This window comes from Gasterosteus aculeatus, chromosome 8 (assembly GCF_964276395.1).
Source record: "Gasterosteus aculeatus chromosome 8, fGasAcu3.hap1.1, whole genome shotgun sequence".
NCBI lineage: Eukaryota > Metazoa > Chordata > Actinopteri > Perciformes > Gasterosteidae > Gasterosteus > Gasterosteus aculeatus.
In genome coordinates this window covers 3,581,929-3,596,789 of record NC_135695.1, presented here as the reverse complement: position 1 = coordinate 3,596,789, position 14,861 = coordinate 3,581,929, and the positions used below count along the sequence as shown (strand labels likewise).

The window sequence follows — 14,861 nt, the reverse complement described above, 5'->3', positions numbered from 1 at the left end:
GTGTGTCTGCGTGTACATGTTAATGTAAGTGTGCCTGTGTGTACATCTTAATATTAGTGTGTCTGTGTGTACAACTTAATGTTAGTGTGTCTGTGTGTACATCTTAATGTAAGTGTGTACATCTTAGTGTTAGTGTGTCTGTGTGTACATCTTAATATTAGTGTGTCTGTGTGTACATTTTAATGTTAGTGTGTCTGTGTGTACATCTTAATATTAGTGTGTCTGCGTGTACATCTTAATGTTAGTGTGTCTGTCTGTGCATCTTAATGTAAGTGTGTACATCTTAATATTAGTGTGTCTGTGTGTACATATTAATCTTAATGTGTCCGTGTGTACATCTTAATTTTTGTGTCACTGTATGTAAATCTTAATGTAAGTGTGTCTGTCTGTGCATCTTAATGTAAGTGTGTACATCTTAATATTAGTGTGTCTGTGTGTACATATTAATATTAGTGTGTCTGTGTGTACATATTAATCTTAATGTGTCTGTGTGTACATCTTAATTTTTGTGTCACTGTATGTAAATCTTAATGTAAGTGTGTACATGTTAATGTTAGTGTGTCTGTGTGTACATCTTAATGTAAGTGTGTACATCTTAGTGTTAGTGTGTCTGCGTGTACATGTTAATGTAAGTGTGCCTGTGTTTACATCTTAATGTTAGTGTGTCTGTGTGTACATCTAAATGTTAGTGTGTCTGTTTGTACATCTTAATATTAGTGTGTCTGTGTGTACATCTTAATGTAAGTGTGTACATCTTAGTGTTAGTGTGTACATCTTAATATTAGTGTGTCTGTGTGTACATTTTAATGTTAGTGTGTCTGTGTGTACATCTACATGTTAGTGTGTCTGTGTGTACATCTTAATGTAAGTGTGTACATCTTAGTGTTAGTGTGTCTGCGTGTACATGTTAATGTTAGTGTGTCTGTGTTGTGGTAACCCAGGGGGAGTGAGGCCAGATTCGGGCGTAAAATAAGAAACTCAGACAGCAAATGCAAACAAAAAGGGTCCTTTTAATGACAAAGGTCAAAAACTACGGCTCTTCCAACCGGCTTCCAAACTGAAATATGTGGCGTCTCCTCCTACGTGGCGCCCGCTTCCTTGTCCTGTTAGGAGCAGAGTAGAGTAGAGCGGTGAGTCCTGGGGGTTACCTCCTCTCCGACGTCTGCCCCCGTCCGGTCTCTTCTCCTCTCCTTATCTAGGGTCTGCTCTGATTACCAGATAGGCCGCAGGTGTGACCAGTGCCACGTTCCCAGTGGCTGGAGCACCTGCACAGGATAATAAATCCCCCTTATCACCTCCCCCAACCGGAGCTTGGGGCTCCGCCCCAAGTGCTTTGTTCCTCCCCCTGGTTTGCCACACACCCCCTCCACCAGCTCCAGGTTGGGGCTAGGAGCGTCAACGAGATAGCATTCTTCCCTCCTGGACAAGGCGTCTGCGTTTCCATGTGCTTTTCCCGACCTGTGCTCAACAGAAAAATTAAAGTTTTGCAGTTCGAGGAACCACCGTGTAACTCGTGCATTAGTGTCTTTGGCTGTAGACATCCATCTCAGTGGTGCGTGATCCGTTACCAGGGTGAATTTTCTGCCCAGGAGGTAATACCGCAGCTTTGTCAGGGCCCATTTTATTGCCAAACATTCTTTCTCCAACGTTGAATAATTGATCTCATGCTTTAGCAACTTACGGCTGATATAGGTCACTGGGTGTTCTTCTCCTCCTCTGACCTGGGACAGCACGGCTCCAAGCCCTGATCCAGAGGCATCTGTATGGACGATGGACGTGTCCTCAAAATTAGGGGTGCTTAAAATTGGCTCGGTGCACAGGGCCCTCCGAAGGGTTGTAAAGGCTGCCTCAGCTTCGGTGCTCCAGAGGACCTGGTGTGGGTGGCTGTTTTTCGTCATCTCGTGTAAAGGGGCTGCAATAGTAGCAAAGTGGGGTATAAAGCACTGATAATAGCCGACCAGGCCGAGGAACGTTTTTACTTGCCGCTTCGTGGCTGGCTTAGGCCAGGTGGCAATGGCCTCCACTTTCCGGGATTGGGGTCTCACACTGCCTCTCCCAATGGTGTAGCCGAGGTATTCCGCCTCCTCCAGGCCAAGGTGGCACTTTTTTGGGTTGGCGGTCAGGCCAGCTCTCCGTAGGCTTCCCAGGACAGCTTTCAGGTGGCCTACATGGGTGGTCCAGTCGGGGCTGTGTATGACCACATCATCTAGGTAGGCCGCTGCATACTCCCGATGAGGTCGGAGCACCTGGTCCATCATTCTTTGGAACGTAGCTGGCGCTCCATGGACTCCGAAGGGCAGGACTCTATAGTGGTACAGGCCTTCTGGGGTAGCAAACGCTGTCTTCTCTTTGGCGGTTTCTGTGAGGGGAACCTGCCAGTAACCTTTAGTGAGGTCGAGCATGGACACAAACTGGGCTGGGCCTAATCGCTCTATTAACTCATCAACCCTCGGCATGGGGTAAGCGTCAAATTTTGAGATTTCGTTCAATTTTCTAAAATCATTGCAGAATCTCTCGCTGCCGTCGGGTTTTGGAGTCAACACAATCGGGCTGGACCATGCACTGTGTGACTCCTCAATAACGCCCATCTCCAACATCCTTCTCACCTCTTCTTTGATGGTCTCCCTTTTTGCCTCTGGTATGCGGTAGGGTCGGAGCCTCACCTTTTTCCCAGGTTCGGTGATGATGTCGTGGTTAATCACCGTGGTCCCTTCCGGCATGTCTGAAAAAACATCTTTGAACTGCCCAGTTAGTTCCACCATGTCTTGCCGGTGGGTCGGACTCAGATGGGGGCCCAGAGGTACCTGTGAGGGGACACGATCTTGGGTTTCGGTGGTTAGTGCGGCCATCGGAACACTGTCAGGGGCGTGCCATCTCTTCAACAGATTAATGTGATATATTTGGCAGATTTTCCTCCTTCCCGGTTGTCTTACCTTATAATTCACCTCCCCCACCCTTTCGATCACCTCATAGGGTCCATGCCACTTTGCCAGGAATTTGCATTCCACCGTTGGAATCAGGACCAAGACAAACTCTTCCGGCTGGAACTCCCGTAGCTGAGCTCTACGGTTATAGATTCTGGCTTGGGCGTGTTGGGCTTGTTGCATATGCTCCCGCACCAGGGGCCATACCTTAGCCATCCTGTCCTGCATCTGGTCGACATACTCTATGGCGGAGCGATGGGCTGATGGCTGTTGCTCCCATGCTTCTTTGGCCAGGTCCAGCATGCCCCTGGGTCTCCGTCCATACAGCAGCTCAAATGGTGAGAACCCTGTGGACGCCTGGGGCACTTCGCGGATTGAGAACAAGACAAAGGGGATTAGTTGGTCCCAGTTTTTCCCCTCCACGTCAATAGCCTTCCTTAGCATTTGTTTTAAGGTTTTATTGAAACGTTCTACCAGGCCGTCCGTCTGTGGGTGGTAGACAGAGGTTCGTATTTGGCTCACCTTCAGCAGTTTACACATCTCCTTCATCACCCGAGACATGAAACAGGTTCCCTGGTCAGTAAGGACTTCCTTTGCAATCCCAACTCTACTAAAGAGAAGGAATAATTCTCTCGCCACCGCTTTAGCACTTGCGGTGCGTAACGGGACCGCCTCTGGGTACCGGGTGGCATAATCCATGATAACCAGGATAAACCGGTGCCCCCTACTGGACTTCGGCAAGGGGCCTACTATATCCATGGCCACCCTCTGGAATGGGATGTCGATTATTGGTAGTGGTATTAGTGGATTCTGGTAGTTTACCTTCGGCGCCGTCTTCTGGCATTGTGGGCAGATTTGGCAATAATCCTGGACCGCCTTCTTCACCCCCGGCCAGTAGAAGCGCTCCCGGACTCGGTCGTAGGTTTTCTCCACCCCCAAATGAGCTCCCAACAGGTGGGAGTGGGCTAGGTACAACACTTTGTTAATATAGCGCTTGGGGACTAGCAACTGTTCCACCACCCGTTCCTCCAGCTTTGCCACCCTATACAAGAGGCCATTCTTGATTGAAAAGTGTGGAAAGGTGCTAGCACTTACCCCCGCCACCGGTTCTCCCTCTACCACAGCCAGGTTCTGTCGCGCTTGTTCCAGGTTAGGGTCCTCCCACTGGGCCGTCCCAAACTGCCCGGGCCTGGTGGAAGATGCCTCTTCTGCCGGTGGGAACTCCGAAAAAGCCTCGTTCGAAGACCCTTCAGTTAGTCGGGGACCCCTCCTTGTCGGGGCCTCCGCTGGGGCCGGGGCCTCCTCCTCTGTCCCTTCTGCAGATGACGTGGTTGGGCTAGATGGGGCTGCACAGGCATGTGCCACCTTGACTTTCTGGTCCCTACCAGGTTTCTTGGTGGGACAGTTTCTTCGGTGGCCAGCAGTCCTGCATGCCCACAAACGCCAGAATATCGGGCAGTCCCGCCCAATCAGCACTGGTACCGGCAGATTTTCCACTAAGCCCGCAACAACCTCAAATGTGCCCCTGGTGGTCTGGACCTTAATGTGGGTCGTGGGATACTCTCGTGAATCCCCGTGGACACAGGAGACTGGGATGGGGGGTCCCCTGGGGCCAGAGGTCAACCCGGGCCGTAGGAGGGTGACCGCACTGCCGGAGTCGAGTAGGGCTTCAGCATCCTGGGTCCCTATTCTGACCGGCAGCTTTGGGGCCCTTGCACCCTCATGAGCCCAGCACGTGGTAAGATAGCTGTCGGCCTTCCGTGGGGAGTCGGAGGAGCCCGCCGTAGGCATCAGAATGTCTTCTCCCGGACAATTCCACGCTATATGGCCCTCTTGTCCACAGGCAAAGCATTTTCGCCGGTCCGGATTCACAAAGGGGCGGCGCTGGAGGGATGGCTGGGGCGGACCCCCTTGGAGCCTCGGGCTTGGGCCCAGTGCCTCCGTGTCGCTCTTCCTCAGCCTCTGCCTGTCTCTCCTGGGGTCCGATTGGCTGGGTGGCCTACTGCTTTGCATCAACTGTACCGTGACCTGGTGATTCTCCAACAGCGTCACTAGGGCATCTACTGTCTCTGGGCAGCTTTGAGAAGCGTGTCGTTTGGCACCCCCGGGTAAGGCTCTGATACAGCGATCCATGGCAACTCTGTCAATCGCTGGAAGCCCCTCCCCCGAGGTTAACCAACTGCGTGTCAATCGCATCAGCGTTGCAATTTGCGGCCGCACTGGGGCAGTAGCGTCATACTCCCAGGCGTGGAACTGTTGGGCCCTCGTCTGCAGGTTGTGTCCATAATGGGCCAAAATCGCAGCTTTCAATGCCCCATACTGGTTTACGTCAGCGGGGGAAAGGTCCCGGCAGGCTTTTTGAGCTTCGCCAATTAAAAAAGGGGCTAGAATTCCTGCCCATTGTGCTCTAGGTCAACGTTCCCTCTCTGCAGTCCTTTCAAAAACCTCTAGGTAGGCCTCAATGTCATCCTCACCGGTCTGCTTGGTGAGAACTTTACTGGGTTCCGTAGGCCCCTCTGGCTTTACCAGATGCCGTCCAAGAGTAGTGATGGCGTCCTGTAAGGCTTGAAGACTCTGGGCCTGCTGGGTTTGGGTCTGGATGAGCTGTGTCAGTGCATTCTCCATGGTTCTCCGTGTCTCTCTCGGAGTACCTATTTTAGCCTGAATCTTTAGCGACAGACCGTCATGCCTGCATCCTCCACCAAAATGTGGTAACCCAGGGGGAGTGAGGCCAGATTCGGGCGTAAAATAAGAAACTCAGACAGCAAATGCAAACAAAAAGGGTCCTTTTAATGACAAAGGTCAAAAACTACGGCTCTTCCAACCGGCTTCCAAACTGAAATATGTGGCGTCTCCTCCTACGTGGCGCCCGCTTCCTTGTCCTGTTAGGAGCAGAGTAGAGTAGAGCGGTGAGTCCTGGGGGTTACCTCCTCTCCGACGTCTGCCCCCGTCCGGTCTCTTCTCCTCTCCTTATCTAGGGTCTGCTCTGATTACCAGATAGGCCGCAGGTGTGACCAGTGCCACGTTCCCAGTGGCTGGAGCATCTGCACAGGATAATAAATCCCCCTTATCACCTCCCCCAACCGGAGCTTGGGGCTCCGCCCCAAGTGCTTTGTTCCTCCCCCTGGTTTGCCACAGTGTGTACATCTTAATGTAAGTGTGTACATCTTAATATTAGTGTGTCTGTGTGTACATCTTAATGTAAGTGTGTACATCTTAATGTGTCTGTGTGTACATCTTAATGTTAGTGTGTCTGTGTGTACAACTAAATGTTAGTGTGTCTGTGTGTACGTCTTAATATTAGTGTGTCTGTGTGTACATCTTAATGTAAGTTTGTACATCTTAATATTAGTGTGTCTGTGTGTACATCTTAATGTAAGTGTGTGTGTTTACATCTTAATGTTAGTGTGTCTGTGTTTACATCTAAATGTAAGTGTGTCTGTGTGTACATCTTAATGTTAGTGTGTCTGTGTGTACATCTTAATATTAGTGTGTCTGTGTGTACATATTAATCTTAATGTGTCTGTGTGTACATCTTAATTTTTGTGTCACGGTATGTAAATCTTAATGTAAGTGTGTATACATGTTAATGTTAGTGTGTTTGTGTGTACATCTTAATGTAAGTGTGTACATCTTAGTGTTAGTGTGTCTGCGTGTACATGTTAATGTAAGTGTGCCTGTGTGTACATCTTAATATTAGTGTGTCTGTGTGTACATCTTAATATTAGTGTGTCTGTGTGTACATATTAATCTTAATGTGTCTGTGTGTACATCTTAATTTTTGTGTCACGGTATAAATCTTAATGTAAGTGTGTACATGTTAATGTACACACTTACATTATTCTATTTTCAAAGTCTAAATCTTCTACTTGTCTCTTGGATCCGATTCCGACCAAACTGCTTAAGGAAGTTTTTCCTTTAGTTAGCACATCCTTATTAGATATTATGAATCTGTCTTTGTTAACAGGACATGTACCACAGTCCTTCAAGGTAGCTGTAATTAAACCTCTTCTTAAGAAACCTACTCTTGCTCCAGAGGTGTTGGCTAACTACAGACCTATCTCTAATCTTCCCTTCCTCTCTAAGATCCTTGAGAAATCCGTCGCAAATCAATTATGTGACTTTCTACAAAACATTGCTTTGTTCGAGGATTTCCAGTCAGGATTCCGAGTGCATCACAGTACAGAAACCGCACTGGTGAAAATTACGAATGATCTTCTACTTGCATCGGACCAAGGACTCATCTCTTTTCTTGTCTTGCTGGACCTCAGTGCCGCATTTGATACCATAGACCATTGTATCCTGTTGCAGAGACTAGAACATTTAATTGGTATCAAAGGAACTGCACTCAGCTGGTTTAAATCCTACCTATCGGACCGATCCCAGTTTGTGCTTGTAAACGGTGAATCCTCAAAGACCACCAATGTTGGTCACGGAGTCCCACAAGGTTCTGTACTTGGACCGATTTTATTTACCCTCTATATGCTTCCTTTGGGCGATCTTATCAGGAAACACCGCATAAACTTCCATTGTTATGCAGACGATACTCAACTGTATCTGTCGATCAAGCCAGAAGAGACGGACCAGTTAGTTAGACTCCAAGAATGTCTTGGAGACATCAAAACTTGGATGACTGGCAACTTCCTGATGCTAAACTCAGAAAAAACGGAAGTTATCCTGATAGGCCCAGAGCGCCTTCGAAGCCAGCTGTCGCGTGATACAGTTTTTATGGATGGAATTGCTCTGGTACCCAGCAGCACCGTCAGGAATCTGGGAGTTCTCTTCGACCAGGATATGACCTTCAACTCGCATATAAAGAAGACTTCAAGGACTGCCTATTTCCATCTACGTAACATATCAAAAATCAGGAACTTCCTGTCTCAAAGTGATGCAGAAAAATTAGTTCATGCGTTTGTCACTTCCAGACTGGACTACTGTAATTCTTTGTTATCAGGCTGCTCTTATAAATCTCTTAAGCCTCTCCAGCTGATTCAGAATGCTGCAGCACGTGTATTAACAAGAACTAAGAAAAGGGATCATATCACTCCTGTATTAACTTCTCTGCACTGGCTCCCTGTTAAATCAAGAATAGATTTTAAGGTACTTCTCCTCACCTACAAGGCACTTGCTGGTGAGGCACCGTTGTATCTTCAAGAGCTTGTAACACCGTATTGCCCTACAAGGCAACTGCGCTCCATAGATGCTGGGTTACTTGTTGTTCCTATGGTTTTAAAAAGTAGGCTGGGGGCCAGAGCCTTCAGTTATCAAGCTCCTCTTTTGTGGAACCAGGTTCCACTTTCAGTCCGGGGGGCAGATTCGGTCAGCTCTTTTAAAGTAAAACTTAAAACGTTCCTCTTTGATTCTGCCTATAGTTAGGGCTGGCTCAGGTTAGTCCGGACCAGCCCTTAGTTAAGCTGCTATAGGCTTAGAATGCCGGGGGAATTCTTAGGACACACCGAGCTCCTCTCTCACGCTCTCGTTCTACCATAATTCAAGTTTTATTAATGCACATGACTAATTCAGCTTCTTTCCGGGAGTTTTTTTTGTGCTTTCGCCCCTATCAGGTCCATAGATCGTGGTTCCTTCGGGACCCTGGTCCTGACACCTACCGTGGCCATGCTGACGCCTGCTGCTGCCATCATCATCATCATCATCATCATTATTTTAGATATTAATAATATTACTTTACTCATAAACCGACATTACCCTCTCCTAAAATCTCTGTGCTCTCCCTCCCCACAGGATTCTGTGGATGGTGGTTCTATCTGATGGTGGTTGCCTCTGCAGTGGTCCTGCTGTGCGCCTGGCTTACTACTCACAATTACTTGAATCATTTCTGTCATAGGAATTGCATGTATTATACATTGTTCATTCTGTACACATGGCATCCATTGTAGTCTGTCCATCCCGGGAGTGGGATCCCTCCTCTGACGTTCTCCCTAAGGTTTCTTCCCTTTTTTTCCCTCTTGTAAGGGTTTTTTCATTTTTTGGGGAGTTTTTCCTGTGCCGATGGTGGGTTTCGGGGCAGAGGATGTCGTATGTGTACAGACTGTAAAGCCCTCTGAGGCAAATTTGTAATTTGCGATTCTGGGCTATACAAAATAAAATGACTTGACTTGACTTGACTTAATGTTAGTGTGTCTGCGTGTACATGTTAATGTAAGTGTGTCTGTTTGTACATCTTATTATTAGTGTGTCTGTGTGTACATCTTAATGTAAGTGTATACATCTTAGTGTTAGTGTGTCTGTGTGTACATCTTAATATTAGTGTGTATGTGTGTACATTTTAATGTTAGTGTGTCTGTGTGTACATCTACATGTTAGTGTGTCTGTGTGTACATCTTAATATTAGTGTGTCTGTGTGTACATCTTAATGTAAGTGTGTACATCTTAGTGTTAGTGTGTCTGCGTGTACATGTTAATGTTAGTGTGTCTGTGTGTACATCTTAATGTAAGTGTGTACATCTTAATATTAGTGTGTCTGTGTGTACATCTTAATGTAAGTGTGTACATCTTAGTGTTAGTGTGTCTGCGTGTACATGTTAATGTTAGTGTGTCTGTGTGTACATCTTAATGTAAGTGTGTACATCTTAATATTAATGTGTCTGTGTGTACATCTTAATGTAAGTGTGTACATCTTAATATTAGTGTGCACATCTTAATGTTAGTGTGCCTGTGTGTACATCTTAATGTAAGTGTGTACATCTTAGTGTTAGTGTGTCTGCGTGTACATGTTAAGGTTAGTGTGTCTGTGTGTACATCTTAATGTAAGTGTGTACATCTTAATATTAGTGTGTACATCTTAATGTTAGTGTGTCTGTGTGTACATCTTAATATTAGTGTGTATGTGTGTACATCTTAATCTTAATGTGTCTGTGTGTACATCTTAATGTTAGTGTGTCTGTGTGTACAACTAAATGTTAGTGTGTCTGTGTGTACGTCTTAATATTAGTGTGTCTGTGTGTACATCTTAATGTAAGTTTGTACATCTTAATATTAGTGTGTCTGTGTGTACATCTTAATGTAAGTGTGTGTGTTTACATCTTAATGTTAGTGTGTCTGTGTGTACATCTAAATGTAAGTGTGTCTGTGTGTACATCTTAATGTTAGTGTGTCTGTGTGTACATCTTAATATTAGTGTGTCTGTGTGTACATATTAATCTTAATGTGTCTGTGTGTACATCTTAATTTTTGTGTCACGGTATGTAAATCTTAATGTAAGTGTGTACATCTTAGTGTTAGTGTGTCTGCGTGTACATGTTAATGTAAGTGTGCCTGTGTGTACATCTTAATATTAGTGTGTCTGTGTGTACAACTTAATGTTAGTGTGTCTGTGTGTACATCTTAATGTAAGTGTGTACATCTTAGTGTTAGTGTGTCTGTGTGTACATCTTAATATTAGTGTGTCTGTGTGTACATTTTAATGTTAGTGTGTCTGTGTGTACATCTTAATATTAGTGTGTCTGCGTGTACATCTTAATGTTAGTGTGTCTGTCTGTGCATCTTAATGTAAGTGTGTACATCTTAATATTAGTGTGTCTGTGTGTACATATTAATCTTAATGTGTCCGTGTGTACATCTTAATTTTTGTGTCACTGTATGTAAATCTTAATGTAAGTGTGTCTGTCTGTGCATCTTAATGTAAGTGTGTACATCTTAATATTAGTGTGTCTGTGTGTACATATTAATATTAGTGTGTCTGTGTGTACATATTAATCTTAATGTGTCTGTGTGTACATCTTAATTTTTGTGTCACTGTATGTAAATCTTAATGTAAGTGTGTACATGTTAATGTTAGTGTGTCTGTGTGTACATCTTAATGTAAGTGTGTACATCTTAGTGTTAGTGTGTCTGCGTGTACATGTTAATGTAAGTGTGCCTGTGTTTACATCTTAATGTTAGTGTGTCTGTTTGTACATCTTAATATTAGTGTGTCTGTGTGTACATCTTAATGTAAGTGTGTACATCTTAGTGTTAGTGTGTCTGTGTGTACATCTTAATATTAGTGTGTCTGTGTGTACATTTTAATGTTAGTGTGTCTGTGTGTACATCTACATGTTAGTGTGTCTGTGTGTACATCTACATGTTAGTGTGTCTGTGTGTACATCTTAATGTAAGTGTGTACATCTTAGTGTTAGTGTGTCTGCGTGTACATGTTAATGTTAGTGTGTCTGTGTTGTGGTAACCCAGGGGGAGTGAGGCCAGATTCGGGCGTAAAATAAGAAACTCAGACAGCAAATGCAAACAAAAAGGGTCCTTTTAATGACAAAGGTCAAAAACTACGGCTCTTCCAACCGGCTTCCAAACTGAAATATGTGGCGTCTCCTCCTACGTGGCGCCCGCTTCCTTGTCCTGTTAGGAGCAGAGTAGAGTAGAGCGGTGAGTCCTGGGGGTTACCTCCTCTCCGACGTCTGCCCCCGTCCGGTCTCTTCTCCTCTCCTTATCTAGGGTCTGCTCTGATTACCAGATAGGCCGCAGGTGTGACCAGTGCCACGTTCCCAGTGGCTGGAGCACCTGCACAGGATAATAAATCCCCCTTATCACCTCCCCCAACCGGAGCTTGGGGCTCCGCCCCAAGTGCTTTGTTCCTCCCCCTGGTTTGCCACACACCCCCTCCACCAGCTCCAGGTTGGGGCTAGGAGCGTCAACGAGATAGCATTCTTCCCTCCTGGACAAGGCGTCTGCGTTTCCATGTGCTTTTCCCGACCTGTGCTCAACAGAAAAATTAAAGTTTTGCAGTTCGAGGAACCACCGTGTAACTCGTGCATTAGTGTCTTTGGCTGTAGACATCCATCTCAGTGGTGCGTGATCCGTTACCAGGGTGAATTTTCTGCCCAGGAGGTAATACCGCAGCTTTGTCAGGGCCCATTTTATTGCCAAACATTCTTTCTCCAACGTTGAATAATTGATCTCATGCTTTAGCAACTTACGGCTGATATAGGTCACTGGGTGTTCTTCTCCTCCTCTGACCTGGGACAGCACGGCTCCAAGCCCTGATCCAGAGGCATCTGTATGGACGATGGACGTGTCCTCAAAATTAGGGGTGCTTAAAATTGGCTCGGTGCACAGGGCCCTCCGAAGGGTTGTAAAGGCTGCCTCAGCTTCGGTGCTCCAGAGGACCTGGTGTGGGTGGCTGTTTTTCGTCATCTCGTGTAAAGGGGCTGCAATAGTAGCAAAGTGGGGTATAAAGCACTGATAATAGCCGACCAGGCCGAGGAACGTTTTTACTTGCCGCTTCGTGGCTGGCTTAGGCCAGGTGGCAATGGCCTCCACTTTCCGGGATTGGGGTCTCACACTGCCTCTCCCAATGGTGTAGCCGAGGTATTCCGCCTCCTCCAGGCCAAGGTGGCACTTTTTTGGGTTGGCGGTCAGGCCAGCTCTCCGTAGGCTTCCCAGGACAGCTTTCAGGTGGCCTACATGGGTGGTCCAGTCGGGGCTGTGTATGACCACATCATCTAGGTAGGCCGCTGCATACTCCCGATGAGGTCGGAGCACCTGGTCCATCATTCTTTGGAACGTAGCTGGCGCTCCATGGACTCCGAAGGGCAGGACTCTATAGTGGTACAGGCCTTCTGGGGTAGCAAACGCTGTCTTCTCTTTGGCGGTTTCTGTGAGGGGAACCTGCCAGTAACCTTTAGTGAGGTCGAGCGTGGACACAAACTGGGCTGGGCCTAATCACTCTATTAACTCATCAACCCTCGGCATGGGGTAAGCGTCAAATTTTGAGATTTCGTTCAATTTTCTAAAATCATTGCAGAATCTCTCGCTGCCGTCGGGTTTTGGAGTCAACACAATCGGGCTGGACCATGCACTGTGTGACTCCTCAATAACGCCCATCTCCAACATCCTTCTCACCTCTTCTTTGATGGTCTCCCTTTTTGCCTCTGGTATGCGGTAGGGTCGGAGCCTCACCTTTTTCCCAGGTTCGGTGATGATGTCGTGGTTAATCACCGTGGTCCCTTCCGGCATGTCTGAAAAAACATCTTTGAACTGCCCAGTTAGTTCCACCATGTCTTGCCGGTGGGTCGGACTCAGATGGGGGCCCAGAGGTACCTGTGAGGGGACACGATCTTGGGTTTCGGTGGTTAGTGCGGCCATCGGAACACTGTCAGGGGCGTGCCATCTCTTCAACAGATTAATGTGATATATTTGGCAGATTTTCCTCCTTCCCGGTTGTCTTACCTTATAATTCACCTCCCCCACCCTTTCGATCACCTCATAGGGTCCATGCCACTTTGCCAGGAATTTGCATTCCACCGTTGGAATCAGGACCAAGACAAACTCTCCCGGCTGGAACTCCCGTAGCTGAGCTCTACGGTTATAGATTCTGGCTTGGGCGTGTTGGGCTTGTTGCATATGCTCCCGCACCAGGGGCCATACCTTAGCCATCCTGTCCTGCATCTGGTCGACATACTCTATGGCGGAGCGATGGGCTGATGGCTGTTGCTCCCATGCTTCTTTGGCCAGGTCCAGCATGCCCCTGGGTCTCCGTCCATACAGCAGCTCAAATGGTGAGAACCCTGTGGACGCCTGGGGCACTTCGCGGATTGAGAACAAGACAAAGGGGATTAGTTGGTCCCAGTTTTTCCCCTCCACGTCAATAGCCTTCCTTAGCATTTGTTTTAAGGTTTTATTGAAACGTTCTACCAGGCCGTCCGTCTGTGGGTGGTAGACAGAGGTTCGTATTTGGCTCACCTTCAGCAGTTTACACATCTCCTTCATCACCCGAGACATGAAACAGGTTCCCTGGTCAGTAAGGACTTCCTTTGCAATCCCAACTCTACTAAAGAGAAGGAATAATTCTCTCGCCACCGCTTTAGCACTTGCGGTGCGTAACGGGACCGCCTCTGGGTACCGGGTGGCATAATCCATGATAACCAGGATAAACCGGTGCCCCCTACTGGACTTCGGCAAGGGGCCTACTATATCCATGGCCACCCTCTGGAATGGGATGTCGATTATTGGTAGTGGTATTAGTGGATTCTGGTAGTTTACCTTCGGCGCCGTCTTCTGGCATTGTGGGCAGATTTGGCAATAATCCTGGACCGCCTTCTTCACCCCCGGCCAGTAGAAGCGCTCCCTTCTGCAGATGACGTGGTTGGGCTAGATGGGGCTGCACAGGCATGTGCCACCTTGACTTTCTGGTCCCTACCAGGTTTCTTGGTGGGACAGTTTCTTCGGTGGCCAGCAGTCCTGCATGCCCACAAACGCCAGAATATCGGGCAGTCCCGCCCAATCAGCACTGGTACCGGCAGATTTTCCACTAAGCCCGCAACAACCTCAAATGTGCCCCTGGTGGTCTGGACCTTAATGTGGGTCGTGGGATACTCTCGTGAATCCCCGTGGACACAGGAGACTGGGATGGGGGGTCCCCTGGGGCCAGAGGTCAACCCGGGCCGTAGGAGGGTGACCGCACTGCCGGAGTCGAGTAGGGCTTCAGCATCCTGGGTCCCTATTCTGACCGGCAGCTTTGGGGCCCTTGCACCCTCATGAGCCCAGCACGTGGTAAGATAGCTGTCGGCCTTCCGTGGGGAGTCGGAGGAGCCCGCCGTAGGCATCAGAATGTCTTCTCCCGGACAATTCCACGCTATATGGCCCTCTTGTCCACAGGCAAAGCATTTTCGCCGGTCCGGATTCACAAAGGGGCGGCGCTGGAGGGATGGCTGGGGCGGACCCCCTTGGGGCCTCGGGCTTGGGCCCAGTGCCTCCGTGTCGCTCTTCCTCAGCCTCTGCCTGTCTCTCCTGGGGTCCGATTGGCTGGGTGGCCTACTGCTTTGCATCAACTGTACCGTGACCTGGTGATTCTCCAACAGCGTCACTAGGGCATCTACTGTCTCTGGGCAGCTTTGAGAAGCGTGTCGTTTGGCACCCCCGGGTAAGGCTCTGATACAGCGATCCATGGCAACTCTGTCAATCGCTGGAGGCCCCTCCCCCGAG

The 14,861-nt window shown here is 47.9% G+C and overlaps 1 protein-coding gene across 1 annotated transcript; it reads right to left on the bottom strand.

The window, feature by feature from the left end:
• Positions 1-990: 990 nt before the first annotated feature.
• Positions 991-5,549, bottom strand: LOC144411428 (uncharacterized). The gene is made up of 4 exons (XM_078108081.1): positions 5,399-5,549; positions 2,607-5,287; positions 1,682-2,372; positions 991-1,458 (listed from the first exon to the last, which is right to left on the bottom strand). The coding sequence occupies exons 1-4, from the start codon at positions 5,547-5,549 to the stop codon at positions 1,292-1,294; spliced, it is 3,690 nt and encodes a 1,229-aa protein (XP_077964207.1). The 3' UTR covers positions 991-1,291.
• Positions 5,550-14,861: the final 9,312 nt, after the last annotated feature.